At 40.7% G+C, this 21,585-nt stretch overlaps 1 protein-coding gene across 1 annotated transcript in view; it reads left to right on the top strand.

Moving 5' to 3' along the window:
• The first annotated feature begins 478 nt into the window (after positions 1-478).
• Positions 479-21,585, top strand: part of LOC124157357 (phospholipid phosphatase 1-like) — a 177,813-nt gene continuing 156,706 nt past the window's right edge. Inside the window, exon 1 of the mRNA XM_046532021.1 lies at positions 479-569. Coding sequence (XP_046387977.1) covers positions 521-569 — 49 coding nt within the window. The 5' untranslated portion in view covers positions 479-520. The remainder of the gene's footprint in view (positions 570-21,585) is intronic.

Here is a 21,585-nt window from a genome sequence, read left to right as displayed (position 1 = left end):
TACGAGATTTAACATTATCAATCGAATAAGTGAGTTCATCAAAACTATTCTTCGTGAGTGCAAATACTCTGTTGCAAGCATTGGGGAAAAGTAGACCGCTTTACGCTCATCGCTGCGTTGCAGACATTTTTGTAAAACGATTAAAAAGCTAGCGGTACTATTCTAGCTACTATGGAACGACCTGGAGCCTCCTCTGTAATAGTCCCCTTGGTCCGAACGCTGGTGCACATCTCCGACGACGGCGCCGCAGAGGTTTAAATTCCTCAAATTGGACATATTTTTCGGAAGGACCTCGAATTTCTTTGTCCATGCACTGTGTTGGGTAGATTAGTCGACTCGCCAAGGGGGAGGGCCTTCGGATGGAATTACGGGAGAGGGAGTTGTCGTTGGATGCTTGGCGTGAGTGGTGTGAGGACGGGATGAGGTAGGGGCTGATGGCGAAGGAGGGGGAAGCCCGTCCTCTGAGGCGTGCGGCGTGCCTTGTGCCGGGCAGTCGACCCGTTCTACACCCGCGGTGAGGATGCGATCCCGGCGCCGCGTCGCGGTGGAAGTGGCCACCATTGCCGTCGGTGAGTAGACACAGCAGCGGCCTTCCCCGTGGCGGACTTCCGCCCCGCAGTGTATGCGTGATGCCCCGATACGCCGTCTGCGTCTCCCTCCGGTTCCAAGTCCTCCGCTGACGGATCGCCGTTGTGTTCCGGGGCGGCCAAAGACGCCTCCCCGCACATGTTGATCCCCGAGACTGCTATGGTTTCCTTATCACCAACCCCTCCCCCAATCCACGTGGTGTATTTGTTTGTTTTGATGTCGTGTCGTGGGTGTGACAGTGAGTGCCGTGAGGTGGCCGTATCTTTGCATTAATCACCTCGTATTTTCCGGATCTGCCTCTAATACCAAGGAAGGCAGTGCGTCATGTTGATAGTCGTCGAGGACGGCGAGTGTTGCAAAATCATTTGTATTACGGTGCTGGGCGCCAAAAAAGTACTCGGGAGAATCCGCTCTAGTTACGATGGCAATAGCTTGTGGTCGGCGCGCCGTTTATTTTAATCCCAAACTGCAACTGTGCAAGTGGAGACATTCATGTGCCAAAAAGAACGAAGCACATTACTGAATGCGTCGGTGAAAATGTTCGTACCTTTCCACGCTCAATTCCAGACGATCATCCGGATAAATTGGTTACAGCGGAGACAAAGGCGGAGCAAAACAAAATAAAGGTCTCTCGCAGTCCTTAGAAAGCCGGCGTCCTGAAGTCTACTGCTGATCATTAGCGCGCTTTTGCGGATTTAGATACGCGCGTAATTTTCTTTTCCTGATGATACCCCGGCGACGGGCGATATTCTTCGACATGAGGAGCACGTGCGAGTCCCGTGTCCGGCGTCTCCCGCCGCGATCCTTGGGGAGTTTTCAGTCTTCGCGGTCGAGTTTTTTGTTCGCCGGCTCCCCTAAGCTCTCAAGCGAGAGAAAACAATCTCCCGCGCATCCTCGGTCAGCTGTTCGCGAACGCGCTGCTGCCCTCCGCGCCCGAGTGCTGACCGCTCCGAATGGGACGCGGGAAGTGACAGCTCGTCTCTCCAATGAATAGCCTAGACTGTGTCCAAATATTTGACGTCGCAATTTTTTATCTGGAATAGTGTTTTGCGGTTAGGGCACGTTGACGTTCAATATAAGTGATCACCATCGGAGTTGTTTCGATTCAATACCAGGTGATACCGCGAGTTTGTAATTACACTTTTTGCATCGTGATGTTTGCTCAAATGTCATGTTAGGAGTTGGAGTTTGGAGGATTTTCACAGTAACCATTCTGGATTCGTACATTGCATGGAAGAAAACTATCGCACACATACCAATAAATTGCTTTATTCCAATATAATTTTGCTGTGACGGTTCCTTTGGTTTTATTCCAAGTTCTGCCCATTTCTAAGGCAAATACTTCATTCTCTTTCGTCTGCTCGCTGAAATAATAATAATGCTTCTTTTTAAATTTTATTATTTATCACCATCGACTTGTTCAACTCTAAAATATTTTCCTCTAAAATTTCAAATGTAAGCAACAGCCTATGCTAGCAGGGGCGGATCCAGGATTTCTTTTTGGCAGGGGCACAAGCAAGGCCGTATCCAGGATTTTGTTCTGGGGGACCGTATTATAAATCTTGACTATTTTTTAAGGGTCTGGGGGGGGGGGGGGTGGAGCACGTGCCCCCGTACCCCCCCTAGATCCGCCTATGTATGCAAGTGCAGCCTTCAATCGATATAATATTCCTTGGAGAAAGTGTTAACTACCCAACTCCTAAAGATATTCGAATATCGTAGAAATTTTTGAATAGCAATTTATTTTTTGCAAGTGTCAACAATATTCTTGTAGACATTTGTTTTTTTATATTAGAATGCCGCCAAGTATTTAGGAATGGGATCCTTACTTTGATCAATTATTTTATCAATCGCCAATTAGCATGAGAAACAAACCTATTTTAAACTTATTAGTAAGGTTAGTTTTGGCTGTTTGAATTGCTGAATTCGAGTTAGTTCTATTGTTGACGTTTTGACACAATGGATCAACCGAATGGTATCTCATCTACGTCTTGCTAGTTGGGTTTTGTTCGAGTAAACTTCCTTTCCCCCTTTCCCCGAGGACCTCAGGGAGGGAAGGATTTCCTCCTAGGAACCGCGAAACCCTTTTAGTTGTTATTGACCTATTTCTTAGTTTCTGAGGTTTGTCGCGGAAACTTGAATCAGGTTAAATAATATCCGTTGGCAATGAAATGATTTAGAAGATACTTGTATTGAATCTAGCGTTGACCTTTACACTAATGTTTATCCCTATATTTTTATTAGCTATTTAACATTATTTTTATGCTACTATAAATTTGTGAAACTGGTTGTTTCATAAATCAAAATATAGTGGAACAGTACAAATATCAGCTTTAATCTTTCAAAGTCCCATGAACTGACACCTGTTATGGTTGTATACTTACGTAAAAATCTAATGGCTGGTATTTAGAGCTATCAATTATTAAAATACTCTTTAAGGAAAATAATGACTTTTAGTTATTCATATGCAATTGCCTCTTTGATAAGCATTCGTGGTCTTTCTGTATTGCATCCGATTGTATCCGGTCTAACTACTCCAGCGACTTATTTGTGTCATTTTGATGAATTTCCAAGGTATCCTAATCGCCGGTGTTTGGAAGTGATTGGCTGTATGACTGAATTACCTTCGAAAACATTCTATACTATAATGTGTTTAATTTAATCGGCCATGTTAAATTAAACTGAAAGGCAAATCGTCTCTTTATAACATAGTTGCAACTTGCGATTGCAATTCGCATGCGAATTGCTCTCGGCAATGGCATGAATTGCGTTGATTGTGGCTCCTTTCTGCTTGAGGTGGTTCAGTCTATTTTGTAATATCCGAAAGAAACTAGATGAAATACTGATTTCCCTCGAAATTAGTTATTTATAATGGTACCCTCCATCAATCAAGACGGCCGTGAGACTCTTGGGCGCCGAGGCCAATTTTTCTGCCGCCTGGGTGTTGGCGGCTCTTCGGTGTTACGCGCGAGGTATACCTGGCTATGCTCTCTCTTGAAAGTAGGCAAGAATTAAAGTTTTTATCCCTGAAGGTGTGTCGGGATCTTTTGAAAATGTCAACTGAGCCACTAATTCAATTTTATTTGTATTATTATGGGGAGTTGAGAACAGGCTAACAGTAACTCCTTTTATTCTTTATCGAGTGAAAACATAAGAATTAAAGTGATGGGTTGTCATTCTGGTTGCTTTTAAATTACAAGGGTCCATTTCATACAATATCTGAATTATTATTGGAAACTGAGGATGTTATAATGTAATTTCCCGTTCTTCAAAACAATAATCGACCGACTATTTATTAAAATCCGCAGGCAAAAATGCTGAAGTCTGAATTGATTACTTTTTATTGCATTCGAAAATTAGCTGAGTAATTGTGAATTCACCTCTCATAAAGAATCTCGTACTTAGAAATGAAAAATGCCATCACGGAACTGAATACAACAGATGGGTATGTCTGCATTCTTGTGTGTAACGTGGTAAGCTTATCAATTTGCTCTCCGCTAACCTTGAAGGATCTCGCTTAGGGATCGATGGAATCCTTGCGCCAGTGGAGCTTTCTTTTTGTGTGTCGCACGTTATGAAATACTCATCTGGTGTAAAGCAATCGATTGGGCTGTTTTCTTGTCAAATGAACCTAATATTTGAGCCTATCACAGCGAATTTGGCGAATCTCGCTTTCATCATCTCCGGCAGAGGACTATTTCACTATTTTTCATCTACCTCCGGAAGTTGGTGATTATTTCATTCCTACGTATCGTAATTACGCCGGTAATGTAATACAGCTAGAATATCTCGATTTGAGGAATAGCATCATGAGTGCACAATTATCTTCACAAAGTTAGTATACGTCTTTAACTTACATGGCTTCAGACCCTTTCCTTATCAAAAGTGTTCTCTCACCGATTGCTAGCTCACTATAATCAATTGGGAAACTATCCTTTCAAGAGCGTCATTCCTGGTTTAAATGAAGTAGGAAAAAGCGAAGTAGATTCTGAATCGTCAAATTAATGCATGGGACCTATACAATCAAAACTTTTAACTTTTCTTAATAGTCGTCACTCGTTTGGGATTTTGATTTTACGTTTGACAGTGGAGGGAGCCTTGAGGTTTAACTTTAATTTGATAAACTTCTAAAGTCTAACTTTACTTAATATTATCAAAATATCAAAATTCGTATAGAATACATTTCTTTAAAATCTTACTTTGTGGTAATGCGAAAGATAGGAAGGGTATGGGACGAAAGTGAACGTTGATATTAGGATAATATTCTTTTTTGTTTTGGGTGGCTACTAGTACACGACGGAGGACTTACTTTTAAATCTATTGTCAATGCAATGCCTAGTGAAAAGCAAAGTTATCATCTGGAGTATTTCCGAGGTCGATAAAATGTTTGCATTAATACCTGAACGTAACGCTTTTTTTACGTCGATGGAGGAAATATCTGTAAGGTGTTTAGAGAGAAAAAACAATCATATTCACTCTCACTTTACCTTCCGACTCGGCAAATAAACATTGGCACATTTTTTGTTATCAAGCAATTATGATAATCGTATTCCGTTTGTTATCTTTATCTTATCTTCCTTTCAGATAAAAACCTTTTCCCCCGAAGAAGTCAACTGTCTCTTTTATATTTAAATATGAAATCCTGACGTTTAGGTCATTAAAAAATATAAAGCCGACCTAGATTTACAACTTCAACGACAACCTCTGCATTTCAAATTTTTATTTATTTATTTATTTCCCATTTCCCCGTTAACAGCACATTAACGGCCTTTGCAACGGGGGTTTCAACATTAACAAAGCACAGCACAAACATCCATGCCCTGGATAGGGGTAAATATAAAGATGTCAAGAACAAAAGAAATACGTATAATTAGTCATTACGTGCTATTTTTTTTATTAATTCAGCATGTTTCTGTTAAACACGCACTTTGCCATTTATTTTTTTCGGTACACATTGATATTTAGCTGCGTAAGAATGCTTAATTTTTTTGCGCGTACCTATATTCATTGAGTGATTAGGTTTTTTTTCTCATCCTACTGCCCGAAAAGGCCTGTTTACTTGGAACACCGATTGGCCTGAGCTAAGATAAGACTCAGTATGCTTCTTCGTGCATGAAACTGTTTTATTGCATGAGATATGAGGATGAAGGATGAGCGGTTACGCTGTTAATGAGTTCTCTTTAATTAGATACATGTAATTTGATAGAACGTTTTTTCTAATCCTCTGAATGTGGAATGTTACAGTGACATTGGTTTGCTTTGTGAGCGACAGCACGTAACTTGCAATTTTTAGTTTTCCTCGGCCGATGGATGTACTTGTAGAAGTGAGGGAATCCATAAAGCCGTTATAGAATATCCCAAGCATGTTTTAATATTCCCTACCTGATCAAATAAACGATCAGAGAGGACGTATTGCTCACCTTCGATAGCTCGTATTTTGTTTTTCCCCCAGCGAATTTTACATTTGAAACTTAATTAATCATCTAAAAATTTTATGGAAATTTAGAGTCACCCTTTTTAAAAAAATCCCGTATTTCAAATTTAAAGATTTTTCAGTTGAGAAAATACTAAGGAAAAATTTTCAATTTTAAGACAATAATGTTGACGTGGGTCCACTTTGTTTTAAAAATCCGAGATGATAGTTCTAAACGAGTTAACGGCCACGAAAAATGACCGGTAGAGACGGAGCGATGAGTCCTCATTAACTCAACTTTCCCTTTCATTATTTTCGGCTGAATACGACTAGTTCGGGCTTAGGCGGTGAATGATGCGATGCGGTCATCATCTCTTAAGGATATTGCGCCCTCATCGCTTCATTCATCCTCACTTACTTACCTCATCGGACATCCAGAAAGAGAGCTTTGCGAAGCTGGCCCATGATTCGAGTCATCTGAAGTACGGCTGTCAGTCGTTCGGATGATCTTTGTCGGCTGAAGTCGGTCCTCCTGAAAGAGAAAAGCAAGTAAAACACCCGACGAAAAATGACACTATCGTCTCGTATCTTTTGCGCTGAGCATCGGGTGAAATATGTTAGGGAAGACTTTTGTTTCTCTTCCTCTGTTGTCCTTAACATAGTCACTGGCGACAGGATCGTTTAGCTTTTTTATCAGGTCCTTCCATATGCCAATCGCGGACGGTTTTTTGCATTGCCTTGATTTTGGTGGAACGCCAGAATGTTAATGCAAATGATGATGACTTGTCGTGATCAAATCAGTGTGCTCTTACGATTTTAAGTCTCTTTCGGATCATAAAACGCTTTGGTTTTGGAACTTATATAATATCATTCGTGAAAATTTAGGAAGCCGTTGAATAGCTCTCGATGACTCAAGATAAAGTGAGCTTTGAATAATTTCACGTTTCGCCTATTCCATCCCTAATTGAAATACACTTTGATTGTGGCTAATAGTGTTTAGGAAGTCGATGTATTACATGTGACTCATCCATCTGCATTGGCGAATTGCAATACATCGAAACGATCGTCGGACGGTTATTTTCAGGTATAATAATTCACAATCATTTGGGTGCATGAAACTTGGTCGCGAATAATCCTATGAACATTCCTACTTGTCTTTTGGTAATGGAATAGGTTGAACTCGAAACTAGTTTTACATTATTAAGGATATCCCTGCGAAGCTGCTCCTACGAAATATTATAGTACGTAATCACGAAATCAAATCATAATGGATAATTTTAACATTTGGTCGTCCATATTGCTCCCTTGCATGCGTTTTATTGTGAAACCCATCTTAATGTGAATTTATTTTCCGCAGCTATACCGTGGCTGTGACTTTCAAGGAATTTTATTTGTTCTTTTTCATTTCATTAATAATGTGGAATATTTTAAGTATTTTCTGTGATCTCCCTCGTTTCCATACTCGTCTTAATACTCGGTTGCTGGAGGAAAGAAAATTCCAGGGGTGGCCAATATGCTAGAGATGACATCATCTCACTGATTTACTGTTTTTTTATTGCATCTGACTCTTCCAATCAGTGACATTTGGTCGCAAAGGTCACAAAGAAAATAAAAATCATTTCGTCGGCGAAATAAAGGCGGCTACGGTTTTCGGAACAACGTCGGAACGCGGCCGGATCTTTGCTCCGCTGGATTTGCAACAAAGAGGAAGCTCTTTCTGTCTTACATCCGGAGAATCAGCCAAATACGGTTTCCGCGGTGACATTGAGTCTGGGATGACAGTGCTGGAATGAGCTTGACTTTGCACGGAAAGAACACGGTATCACCTATTTTATTTGAAAATGTCCTGGCTCCGCTAGGACAACGTGGGACTTACGCTGCGAAAGCTTATAATTTTCTATACCACTGTCTCATTTTCAACATCGTTTCATGTGTTTCAGATGATATCCTATTGCTATTACTGATGGTTGAATCTCTCCATTGTACCTATCATATCTCTTGATTATTCCTCAGCGCTCTTAGTATCATGTCTTGTTTTAAATGATGTATTATATTCTCATAGGCTTTCCCCTTCCCTTCCGGCTTCCGCTTAAAGAAGATGATAGTTATTCTTGAGGATGGGTAACGAAGAGGAATTTGATTGCTCAAGCCAGTAGTTGATGTTTTGTTGATCGGTTGAATTTGGGAATAATCCATCGTTAATGGCCAGAATGAGTAAATAATGTTAGAACTCTTAAGATGTGACTCCTTGATCCGTAATCTTGATAAGGGGGCATCCATTTATTACCTGAGGCGTTTAGGGGGAAGGGGGTCAAGCCGATTCTTACCTAATCTCACGTTTGAGAGAGGGAGGGTCCAGGCAAGCATCACTTAATTTTTTTCCGCAAGAAACTGTGTAAAATGTGATTCTAGACTCAGATATTAGAAATCTTAAAAACTGGTAATATTGAATGAAAATAATTTTAAAAACTGTTTATTTTGGTAAGTCGAGCCAAATCTCACGATATCTCACTAATGGGGGAGGAAGGGCTAAAAAAATCGCGAAAACCACCTCACGTAATTAATGGAAACCCCTATGTGAACTGAATTTTAGCGTAGCTACCTCACGAAATCACCGTCTACTAGTGAGTACGTGAAATTGAGTTGATGAGCAGGTAGGTGTATCATGTGTGATTATGTTTGTAGAAGGAGCTCTGGTTTGCTTTTATGTGTAGATTTGCAGTTTTCGAATGCCTTGTTTTTATGTACTGCTGTAGATCGTGGTGCCTACCATTATCTTCATATCTCAACCAAGGGACGAAAAATTGGCAAAAAAATATAAAGGAGTTAGTTTATTAGGCAAAGAAATTATTATTTCTTAACATAATGCCTAATATTGCCCTAATTATTGAATGAGCATTACAAAAACATTCCGTTTTAGTTAGTAAGAAGTGCGAGTAAGATAAACTTTAATATTTGAAACTTTTAATTTTTTTGAATTCCAAATTGAGCCGGAAACTTCCATAAAATAGCTCGGGACCTTTCGAAGTATATGCATCACTATGTGGAAAGCCCTGGTTTAGACACTTGGGGCGAATTCGGTTAGTGTTCTGTACTGATTCTATGATATGGTAGTTTTTATTTTAGGCATTCTTTTAATTCATCAAAAGTATGTCCGACTTTGGCCGCAGGTTTTTTGAATATATAGGTAGTTAATCAAGAAATACTGAAACGGTAGTTTCGCATTTCTAAAAAAGAATTGCACGTATCGAACCCGTTTGCGATGCGATCAGTCGGAAAATATGCGGCATCTTTCGAATACTTTCACCTCATATCTTCATTGCATATCTATTTCACACTTACAACTCACTGCTGCGGAATGTCGAGCCACTCTGATGACATCAGAGGTGCGCAAAGTTGACATAACCCTACGGAAAATTCATCTCTCTCTCTCCCGAGAAATCCTCTCGTTGTGAGAGTGAAATATGTACCTTATGCAGATTTTCCCTTTGAATCGTTTCACTAACTGAAAACCTTGGTGGCACCAGTATTTTGCTCTCATGAAGCTGCAAATTTTCATTATATTTAATTGCAAGCGTTTTCATTCACCAAATGTGACCATAGATACCATCAGTGCTAACGAGCTGTAGCACATCGTGAATGATTCTTCGGTTTTATGCCGTTTTGAACGGACATACAAATGCCTTACCTAGTTAAAATATTATAAAAAATCTAATAAAGTCTAACGTGAAGATATTCGGTCATTAGCTCCCCATTATCAAGCGATTAATTTATGTTGTTATTGATTCACCAGGTCTTGTCTTAGCGATAGAATATTTTGGATTCGAAATATCGGCAGATTGTAACAATAAAACATATACATTGACCATCGCCATTAATTCGCAGGGAAATTTCACAGTTAGTTCTTAATTGATTTTCACAAACCTTTGTACACCATTTAGGGATTAGTTCGCCTAATATGGCTAGTAACGGACTTCATTAAGGCCTTATAAAATTTAGTTAGGAATTCATAATTTCGTGATAAATTTTGATTTTTATGTTTTAAATCATTTTTTCCGAATAAATTATTTGCTTTAATAGGAAACTTGGTAAAAATATTGAGGCTTCCTCAGGAGGGGTGCGAGAAAGTATTTCAAATGCCTTCCCTGAAATTCGTTTCGACCACGCAACCACTCCTTGCATCTTCTTTTATGGTCGCTAATGGTCGAAAGTGCATACCCTCTTTAAGATCAAATACCTCTCTCGACCGCCCGAGATGCGGAAGACGACACGGTAATACGTCTTTACGTCGAGTCAGCTGCACTTTTGCGATCTTCATCTTGGATCGCGCTTCACAGGCTCCGAGCTTCAAAGTTCCGACCGGGGCAGAGTGGGAATGATAGAATCTACCGAGTCCATCGCGAGCGGCGATTCTCACGACATCGTAACTCGCTCCGATAATTTCCTTCCTATCTCTCGCTCGGATTTCCATCACGCACCCAGATCAGCGAGGCGTGCACGTTCACCCTGGCTTATTGACATGGCTGTGTAGGCGGCTCTGAAAAAATATCTTCAAATCAAGGATTGCTTCGACTTATATATGGTATGAAGATTACTGCGCCCCGGATGCGGTAATAAGCGTCGTAAAGGGTATGTACGCTTTCTTTGTAACAATAATTTTCTACATGACCGCCAAAATTCGTTATTTGTATCATTGATGGTTTTTTCACCCTGCTAACTAAAATATTACGACTACAAGTATAGGGGTTAAAGGGGTTTGACCTCCACTCGAAATTTTGAGATTCAATGATTAAACCCGAGAGTTAGTTTGGATATGTAAGGGAAGAGCTCACTCCGAACTAAGCCACGGGTGTGCAAATATCATGCACTCAGGTTAGGGGGCCTGATTCTTTTTCTGGGTATTCTCGAACTTCGAGGATTTTTGTGTTGAGGTTCCCAAAGGCTTCACCAGAGATTGGTATACTGGACCCTTCAATCAGCAACCAAGCGCTCAGTCTCAAGTTTACCCCATCCAAATGAACCCGAAATTCATTCACCCTTCGAACGAACACCTGAGATAAAATCTTGGCTGCGGCCTGCGAACATAGCTTATTCGGGCGAATGGTGGGTGTAATAAAAAGGCGGGAACATCCGACAGGACTTAAGAGACATTTGCAAAAGGTGTCAGGTTGGTTATCCGAGGCTGCCATGCAGCGCTCTCTTCCGATGCAAATCCAGTGTTTATATCCATGCGCGAATGCTTGACGGGAGGGCAGCTCATCGCAATGAGGTCGAATAAATCACTTTTGAATCCTCGGTCCGAGATTGCGGGCCGATGACGGCGCGTCGTCGGTGGTTTGGTATTTCATCGTTCGGGGCCGTGATGCACTGCGCACACACACGAGTTAGTCCGTCCCCGCCACGACCATCTGTGGCCTCTGGCCGAGGGACGAGAACTAGGTCGAAGTCGTGCCGGGGTCATTTTTGTGTGACCGCCGAATTGACGCCGATGCGCGTTTATTACGTGACAGCCACCGCCGCCGTTCGTCAATCCCTTGTCCCGCGATTGGTAAACGTCTTCATTTCTCTTCTGCGGTCCCGCCCCTGTATAGTAGGCGTGAGAGCGACCTCGGGAACTTCTATTTGAACCCATCCGAGGTCGTTTGTATGCTTATGATCTTGCGCTATTTATCTCTTAAACTGCAATAGTAGGTGGAACGTGTTGTTATCCATTTACATGATCCCTTTCGAGACAACCACGGGGTGTTTGGCAGGGGGTGAGTATTTATCCCCGACATGCAACGGGATCGAATCCATGCGAATCCGCGGGATTATTTTCCGGCGGCCATGTACTTTTTTACGCTGCGTCATCTAGAAAGGTCGGAGATGGAAAGGATTAAAGGGAAGAGGACTGTCCCGATTAGCACGAAGATGCCCCAGGGTTAGAATAGGAATTGGGAAGGAAGAATTGCGACGCAAACTACCTCTAGCCAAAGCCAGATTTATGGCCCCTAGAGAAAGGAAGGTCATCGTATGGAAGAGATGGCCCAGAGACTTTACTTTAGTTTACATGAATTACCATGAGAAAAAATACCCCTCGACCGGGTATCGAAGCAGGGACCTTTGGATTTCCGGGCCACTACGGAGATCACTACGTTGTACAGGTTCCTGAATTCCTATTCGCTAAAGTATATGTAGGTATCCACTAATGTATATTCGCTGTATGTGTGACAAATTCTTTGTATAGCTCATGCTGAGGATTTTTTTTCGGAAGTACGGTGATGAACTATGAATATTGTGTCGTTCTCTTAGTGTTGTGTGTTTCCTTGGGCATTCACTATTTTTCTATTAGGCTCAATATTCTACCATGTCTTATCTCCGTACAAAAGAAGTTTGACAAATATGAAAATATAAAGCAATCGACAGTCGATTTCAATGAGGTTCTGAAATTTTATCGTCCTTAAATCGTTTATGCTTCCTCTCGATTTATGTAAGCATTATTTTTGATCCTCTCTTCGGACTTATCGCCAGAGTGTGAATGAATGACCCTCCATTGAGCCTAGTTGATAAAAAAAGACGAAGGAACTCCATAAAAAATTTGCAATTTTTGCGAGTGATGTTCTTGATCCTTTCCCTCTTCGCTTGTTATTCTTAGTCTCTTCTTCCCGGTTAGCACAATGGGATCGTAGCTAGCGCAGTAGTGCGATTAAGGAAACTTCTGCACCTATATTAAAAAGAATCCGTTTTCGCCCGGGGTGAATGATTTAACTCCCTGAAACTTAAATCATGTGCCATTCACGCGCCGAATTTACTCCTTATTAGAGGCGTTGTATGAGGAGACAAATGTAAAATTACTAATAAAATGCAAAAAATAGCCCCAAAGACCTAAAACTCATTATGCAAAATGAAGTGCATAATGCATACGGTACTCCTTCCAAGCATTTGCTATTTTTTTTCTTTTAACCTCCGATCCCGCTGTTTTTCTTTTCTGGGTTTGGTAGTCTTTTATAATGTATGCTGTTCAAAGTAATAAATGAGTAGGTACAGAAAAATAAAAGGATTCAAAATTAAGATGATGATGGGATGTTTCTAGGCTACTATGCGAATTTGTGTTTAGGTTACCAGCATTTGAATCTCTGACTATTCATTAAAACAATCAATTTAGAGGAAATTATATGTCAACTTTTCAAGACAGTTCCTTTTTCACTTACAATTATTAAACGTAGATTTGTAATGGAAGTATTGAAAGCCTAAGATTGGTGCATTCCCTCATCCAGGGGGTTTAGTGCTACCGTGAGTATAAAGTGTAACACTCGTATCCAAGATTGGGAGCATTTTTGAAAGTAGCCGAAAGTAGAGGGTCGTTGATGTCGTGGACGTGGCTGGTTGGCCGAGGGAGGGGAGAGAAGTGAAGCATTGGGAGGACAAGGCGATGTTAAGTGCCTGAGAAGAAGAAAGGGATGCACTGTGCAGACGCCGCATGAATACGAAGCAGATACGGCCGACGGAGTGTCCAGGGTTGAGGCGTCTTCGTCTCGGAGATGACCCTTCCACGAGATGAGAACGGTTGAACGTTAGGTTAGGTTAAGGAGTGCGTGCGCACTTGGTTGTTCACTCATGAGTTTTACTTTTCTTCAAAAATCATTCTAATCTTGTCTGAGTGAAACTGTAGGTTATATAGATTTTTCACTTTATTGTGTCAAACAATAAGAGCTGCGTAGAGTGCGAAGGGACTAAGTAATTCGCGAACTCAGAGTGGGACGAAGTTTTTTTTCGTTTGGTTTATATTTATTCATAAATTTTTGTTGCTTCGGACACAAAATCACCTTTGCCCTGTTTAAAAAAAAAATTGGATCCCTCTGAAATGTAAAATAGTTTTAATGGTATGTAGCTTAGTGTCGAGGATGAAGGAGAGAATTTATGCTTACTCTGTAGTAAGGTAAATATATTGGTACTTGCCACTACCGCTCCATTTAAAAAAAAGGACGAAGGTAGTCTGAAATTCACATCGGAAGTACAGAAATATGGTAGATTGGGTAGGAGATCAGGGTGTATTGTTGGGTAGGCATTACATCAGTAGATTACCGTCAATTGTAGTAAATAATTATACCAATTTTATGTAAACTCTTTTTCGAGAAGATTGAACTTCAATTATCTTTGATGTTACGGATACCGACTGAAACCTGATCATTGCTCTTTATTTGAATGGGAGAATATAGTCATAATTTAGAAAATAAAATATCCACGGTCATCAAAGATTCATTGGACTTCAACTGGCCTAATCAAGCCCATGCCCCGACGTTAGATATCACTTATATTTCATTGCTCAGTATCAAGAATCAATCGTTACGCAACATTAAACATTCTTAAGTGTGCCAGATAACTACTCCATTTTTTCTCCTATCCGATTTTATTTTACGACAGTTTGCTTTTGGGTCGATCCGCGTAGTTTGTTTTCGCCGGTCTGGACCTTTTTCTTTGAGATAACACTGGAGAGTTTGATGGGAGGACATTCCGAGTGCGTCTAGTCAAAGCAAACAAACGGACGTGGACTCCACTGATGCCGGAGAGATATGCAGTGTTGCGAATCAACTTTATTCGTAGGAGTCCACCTCTTCCCAGCATGAGCAGCCTGAACCACTCGAACATTTTTTTCGTTCCTTACGAAGCATATCTCCAATGATAACAGGCATTTTTTTTGCTGATATGTAACTATTTTTCTGGGATGGCTCCAACGAAAAGGCCTTCTTATCGCTTTGTTCACATCTGTTCACGTCCCTTATTTTGTACCTTAAATTGTCATTTATTCAATCAGTGCCACGTATCACACAAAGCGAAAGTAACACCACGATCGGCTTTTGATGGAATGGAAGTTGTAAGCATTGTGGTGACAGATGAAGATGATGGGAAAAGGAACGGAAAAAATGAATGTGTGATTCAGAAAATGTTAGCTTCAGCTATCAATTTTACAGTCCCTGAAAAGCTATCACATATCTATTCATCACGGGAACAGAAAAAGGGATTGTGTAATTCACGCAGACTACCGCAACGTCGATACCGATAGGCTCCCGACGACGCAGAATATCCCAATAGACAACTGGAACTAAGTTTTCCTGCTTCGTGGGGTTACTCTCTGTCGGGGAGGCCGGATCTACATCTCCTATTCTTTTGTTTGCCCTCTTTAATTGTGTTGGAGTTGGATTTTGGAAGGATTAACGTAAAGAGACTCCGCCGCAATGAGGACGGTGAAGTCTCTCGGTTAGGATACGGTTTCAGGATTAGGGATAGAAAATTTTCGCGTCGTCATTTTTACTTATTTATTTTATTTCCAATTTCCCTATAAACAGCATCTAAGGGTTTTTAGGACGGTTATTCCAATATAAACAAAGGACGACACAATCATCCATACCCTGGTTAAGGACCACCTACGCAGACGGGATTCGAACCCACGACCTACTGTTTGGAAGGCGATGCCTTTACCCCACCGCTAGCGTGGCCGGTTTTTTTATTTCTTCTACCTCCTCACTTTTATTTATTCTACCGAAAACAGCACATTTTGGCATTTTACGTCGCGGGTTTTCAACAAGGTTACAAATACACGTGCATGAACAACGATGCCCTGGATAGGGGCAACCTACCCAGTCGGGACTCAAACCCGCGACCTTTAGTTTAAACAGCCGAGGACTTTACCCCACCGCCACAGAGGCCGGCATTAAGGCGTGGCTCAGAGATAATTCTTTAGATTGCCCAAAAAACAGAAGATTTCATGCATACCTCCCATTCGCGCCGGTGTGGACGCCAAAGCACGACCGCACTCCAGCGAATGTTACGTGCGGTGCAGTGGCGCAGCGAGGGTGGGGGTTGTGGGGGATAAAACCCCCCAGCGCTCGGGGAAATTTTTAAGTTTAATCCATTTTACTTATTTGGATCAGTATTACTTATAGCATAGTGCTAGGATTTATCAATTATCCCTCAGAAAGCCGTAAAACTCGCCATTTTGAGCCATTATTCTTCAAATGTTTATGGAGGATGGCCCCCGCAACTCCTGCTTGCCCTGGTGGGTATGCAATACCCCAACACCCGCAAGTATTAGTTGCTCCTGAAAAACCCCTAGCTTTAATTTCTAGCTGCGCCCCTGGTCCGGTGCACAGGTCTCTAGGTTTATCAGCACGCGTTCCCCCAGCCACGCCCACCTCTCAGCTGAGAGGAGCGCGGCGCGGCGGTCAGTGGGGCGGCGGAGGGAGTGAGCGAGGTGGATAAGCCGCGTCGCGTCGTTGGCACGTTTCTGGTGTTTTCTCACGGCCCTCCCTCAACGTTGTTTCCCGCCCCCGTGGTCCGGGTGCCCACGTATATGGCGACCACCCTTCGACCGCGCCGCTGTGCAAATGATCCGTTTCCTTTTACTCCACTGCGACGCCTCCCCCCCTGCAGTCTGAGTCTATGCGTTTCCGCCTCGTTGGTGCATCCTCTTCGTTAAATGCACTCTTCATACCCACCCGGAATGCCATGCTTTTTCCACCGAATTGTCTTGTATTTTTTTTTATTTTTCACTCCTTCTTGTCTGCATTCCCTTGGAAATGAACAGTTTTTTTGCTGTAACTCATCATGCGTTTAAACGTAAGATATTTTTAGAAGAGTTGGTTATTTCGACGTGTTATGACGTACTATATAATTTGTGTCTTTCGTCCCGCACTATAGGATATATGTTACCCAATATAGCTGCTGTGATTAGTTGGCAGTTTTTATATAGTATACATGGGCAAAAAGTAGTTTCTGCAGAATATATACCTAGAGAGCAATTCGACTGGGGCAGTCAACAAAGTCCGCGGTAGCCGAACACACAGCGCTGGGACACACAAGAGGAGAAGAACAATTTCATCAGGGACACCAGCCTTAAAATTAGACGTACTTGGCAACCCGTAATCAGCAAAAACAATCAACAACCTACTCCTCCAACCTCCCGCTCCCCTTCCCCCACCACGGATACCTATGTATATGAATTTAAATTCCCACCTCTTCAGATTCCCTTGAGAAAGCGACCAGCATCGGTAGGGAAACGTTGGGGCCACCCAAAAATTGACACGGCGACATAGCCCAAAAGTTTTTATTCAATAAGAATATATACCTAATTTAAAATTTTTTGATTACTTTTCGTTGAAAGTCATCCTCCTTGTATAATATAACAACTTGTTCTATCACGCATGTAATAGTTGAAAGCATTCGTCTAATGCTCAATGGGATCAAAGATGTGCGATAGTGACTTCTCAATACTCAAATCCAAATATATTAAATTTGAAACGTACAGTCGTAATGGGCCCTTAATTTTCACGGGTCGGATTTTTATCTTTGCAACCACGAAGTTAGCTTTAGTTGTCTATCTCGCACTATTCTCCATAGAGAATGCACGGCGAGAGGCCCTCTGAGGCCTACAATTTTTGGCTCTCTGCTAATCTTGGCTTATTTTTATATTTTCTTTGAATGATGATGGCTATCGAAGTGCACAATAAAGCACCATCGTATGTGTGGAGAAGTACCAAAAGTGGTTTTTCCCTAATGGATTATTTTTTATTAATATTGAATTCTCTTCATGTAAGATTTTAGGCGTCAACACAACGATTAAACGTAATTAATTGTAACGTCAAGTAGGGCATATAAAGAAGGACGCTTGGAAGAATGACGTTTGGTAATTGAAGGAATTAAATCGGGAAGAGGAGAAACGGAAGTCTTCAGATTACCAATCTAAGAATTGAAATGCTATAAATGAATGATTAATACTCCCAAATAAATTAGTGGACTCTATTCGTTGAGAGATTTAAGAGGGAGGTAGCGCTCCATCATCGCTCCTGCCTTTTTCCGAGACTTCAGCATCCATTCCTTCCTTGCTCTCCTTCTTCACCACATAGGTACTTTATATTAGGAAGGATCGAGGCGTTCAAATCCCCGCGAAATTATTGGGACACAGTATTAAGTCTGCTGAACTAAGTACTGGCCCTTTCCTAACGAATCTTCCGAAAACATTTTCTGTCTACAACCTTCCCGGAATTGGAATTCTCTCCAATTTCTAATCTTTCCTATCCCTCGTAAAATTAAGGGAGACCTCAACTTTAGATAGCGGGTATTCTCTGAGTTTTTATCACCTACTCATTCGCCAAGGTTTAACGAACTTTTCGAGGAAAACCACAATATGCACTCTGATCTACGGCCTGCGGAGTCGTTTCCTGGGGTCTTTAATAATAGGAAACGTTATACTCAAGATAGGTGTTGGTGAAAAAGACTTTGACTATCATGTGTCACCGATTGTGTTAAAATTACAATCACCATGGTATACTAATGCTTGCTTATAAGCTCCGATATTAATAGTTTTTTTTCTGGGGTTGACCAGATTCTTTATGATTGGTTGTTATCATTTTCGTGTGTAATGATAATTTACCATTTTTAAGGACTGGATTTGGGTGTGAAAGGGGTTTCGTGTTTAGTCGTGGGACTGTTTTAATATTGGTCGACTGCAGTCTGCCGTTTCACTCTTTATGATTCTAACTCTTTCAGCGGGTTATTATTCATCCCTCCATAGCCGTTCGTTGTTTGAAAGCACACCTCCAAACTAATAGTTTCGGTTTGAATCTGAAGAGGTTAATAACTACAATCGACACTTTGATACTTCCAGAATAAAGGACAAAGTGTCTTTTATTGCTAATATGAAGCCCTTTCACCACGTACAAACTTCAAGTTTCGATTTTATTGAGGTATAATAAGCTTGATGAGTGAAAGAATGATGTTAATGTTGAAAAGAATAGCTTATACATAATATGTAGTATTTTTATCCTCAAATGATCTTTTGGGAAGTTGTGATACGCTGTTGTTGATTGCTAGCTGCCTTATTAAAGGCAATGGTGTTACCGGCCAATCAATGAGTGAGAATTTCACTGGTGTTATAAGTATCTCATGACGATACTCATTTATAGATGTTAATATAAATGACTTTTTCGTAGACAATATTATTAACCTCAATTCCCCTATTATAAGCGTATCTCAACTTATCTTTTGTGGTAGTACTTTTTGTATATAAAAAATAGCACGAGCCTATCATGTTATTGACGTTGTACGTATCTTATCTATAGATGATATTTACTATGGTAGGGTAGATTTTTTATGCGAACGAAAATGAAATAACAGAATTTTCCGCTGGATTTAGACTACCGCTGCTACGCCTAAAGCAATGTATAACGATTGGGCGTATTTCGAACTAAGGAATGGCCGTGTATGGGATAATAACATATTTAAGACTGCAGCAGTTTAAAACTTGTTCGCTGGAGATTCATATCTTTGGATCATTGACTCGGAAATGAGAAAGCTTTATTATCTCTGTACAGTCTTGCCGGCGAGAACTCGATTTGCATGTTGCCAACGGATCTGTTCAGAATCGCTTTCCCTTTATCTTCTTTATTTTTCGCCTTGAGCTATATTCTTGGCCGTATCAGCGACCTTGAACTTCGACTGCTTTGATACGCTGTTTGTGGTTGAGCTGTGGCTAAGAAGTGATCACATTATATTAATGAATCGTTTTTTTATAACTCTTTATGGTGTTACATGAGTACAATGGACATGTGTACCGCGTAGTGATCTTTATATTTTTACTGCAAGCAATTCTTCATAAAATATTCTTCGTTCTCTATGGGTAATTCATAATAATTTGGCTAATAAGCCTTCATATAAGTTAAGAAGATACCCACTAGCTATTACGTCTCATTATTGTCTCTGTTTGAGGCTATACTGTTCCTGAAAAAGTCACTTTAAGAGGTAAAATGCGCTATACTCGAACACGCAATAGGGATGTTGAAGAGTTATTTTTTATATTGAAGTGATTTACGCGTCATAAATCCCAAAATCGTCTCTGCCAAAGTGGAAATCCCTTTTAAATCCACAGCGTTGCATAAATATCATTACCGATTATAGTGCGTTTGATGTTATGGGCGATATAGGCGAGTGATTCACTCATTTTCATCGTAGTCATTCGTAATTTAATAACCTCTCTCTTTTTAGTGGTGTAATTACATTTTTATGCGTGGGAATTATTGTAAATCATGCAACGGTCGCGATTGTACTCGGTATCTATAAATATGTTGAAAAACAAGTTTTAAGGTGTCGAGAGCGTCGAAGGCCTACCTCTACACTAAGATTTAGCAACCTTTCCATGCACACGGTCCGCAGTTTCAAATTTGCATGGGTCCATGGTATGCCAAAACATGCCTTTTCAGGAGATAGGTAAGTAGGTAATTTTAGATGCATTAAATTTAAAAAAAGAGACTATTCGTAAGCTCTCTAGTTCTCTGAAGTGTTTTAATGCATAATATGTATTCGTTGTTGGCAATGGTTGTGTGGAGAGATTGAAATATTTTGGGCCAAAGGTGGTCGTGGTTTGTCGACTCCTACTGAGACAATTTGAAAATTTCTAAACACGAATTTCAGACCCACCTGGGTTGATTTGAGTGTGAATTTCGTAGAAAGTGTATGGATCTCAGGGAAGGAACTGAACCCCCTATACCAAGTCTTCCTTGTCTTTGCTCACCCATTAACCAATCTATAGGTCTTAACTGTGGTAACTCTCTGAGAAAATTTATTTAGCCCATTGATAGTACAATGTAATAGCCAGTGGGGGATAACACAGAAAATGTATCCTGCCTCATTAATTGATGCAAAAATACCTTCATCTCATGCATCATTAAACACAATTGTTTTAACTTTTCTTTCAGTTAATTGATTAAATTTTCGTTGATTTCTTCTCCATTCCCAGTTTTTTCCCCAGCTTATTCCCTCCCTAATTAGTATACCCTAAATTCCTGTTTTTCCGGACTTCAGAGGCCGGCAATCCCTCAATGAGTTGTATAGGAATTTTGTGATACTTTCCATCCTGAGCATGCCATACCGTTTGAGCTATTTCAAGGTCGAACCTATTCCAGATCAGTTGTCAATTAAGTTTGCATATTTCAATTGGTTGCTCGAGTAGTGGTCAGCGTGAGTCATTGTATGGGTGAGTAATCCTCATCATACTGTCTGAATCACTATCCATTAACTCGCTTGTCACATCCCCTTCTAAACGTCTCCGTTGGTGTGCTACTTGCTGGTGGACATTTTTTGACACGATACATCAGCCCACTCAAACGCCCGCCTAGGAAGGAAAAATAATCACAAATAATATGTTTTAAATTTCTCTTATCTTGTCTTATCATGAGAATTGGGATAGGTTTATCAGGAATTATAGATGCTCTGTAGGCTCCTTTTAAAAAGTTTATAAATAACACGACGCGATTCGCCGTTGTTACATCGGTATATTCAACTGTAAACATTGGTTCGTGGTCCAAAATTATGAATCAAGTGCCCATACCCTTAGCTTAAAGAAAGCTTTACTTTTTTTCTTCCTCACATATGATTCTCTGTTTTTTCCTGGAAAATATTTATTCTCAACCAAGTTCGATTTTAGTTAATGAATTTTTTCGGTTGGCGGCTGGTAAAATAGATTATTGGTGAAATAGACGAGATTTCAAAGTCAGCAGCATTAAATTGAATGATGAAATGTAGAAAATATAAACTTATAGACGAGCGTAGTG

Source organism: Ischnura elegans, chromosome 4 (genome assembly GCF_921293095.1).
Source record: "Ischnura elegans chromosome 4, ioIscEleg1.1, whole genome shotgun sequence".
NCBI classification, from domain to species: domain Eukaryota; kingdom Metazoa; phylum Arthropoda; class Insecta; order Odonata; family Coenagrionidae; genus Ischnura; species Ischnura elegans.
The sequence above is the reverse complement of the archived record's forward strand: the minus strand, read 5'-3'. Positions and strand labels throughout refer to the sequence as shown.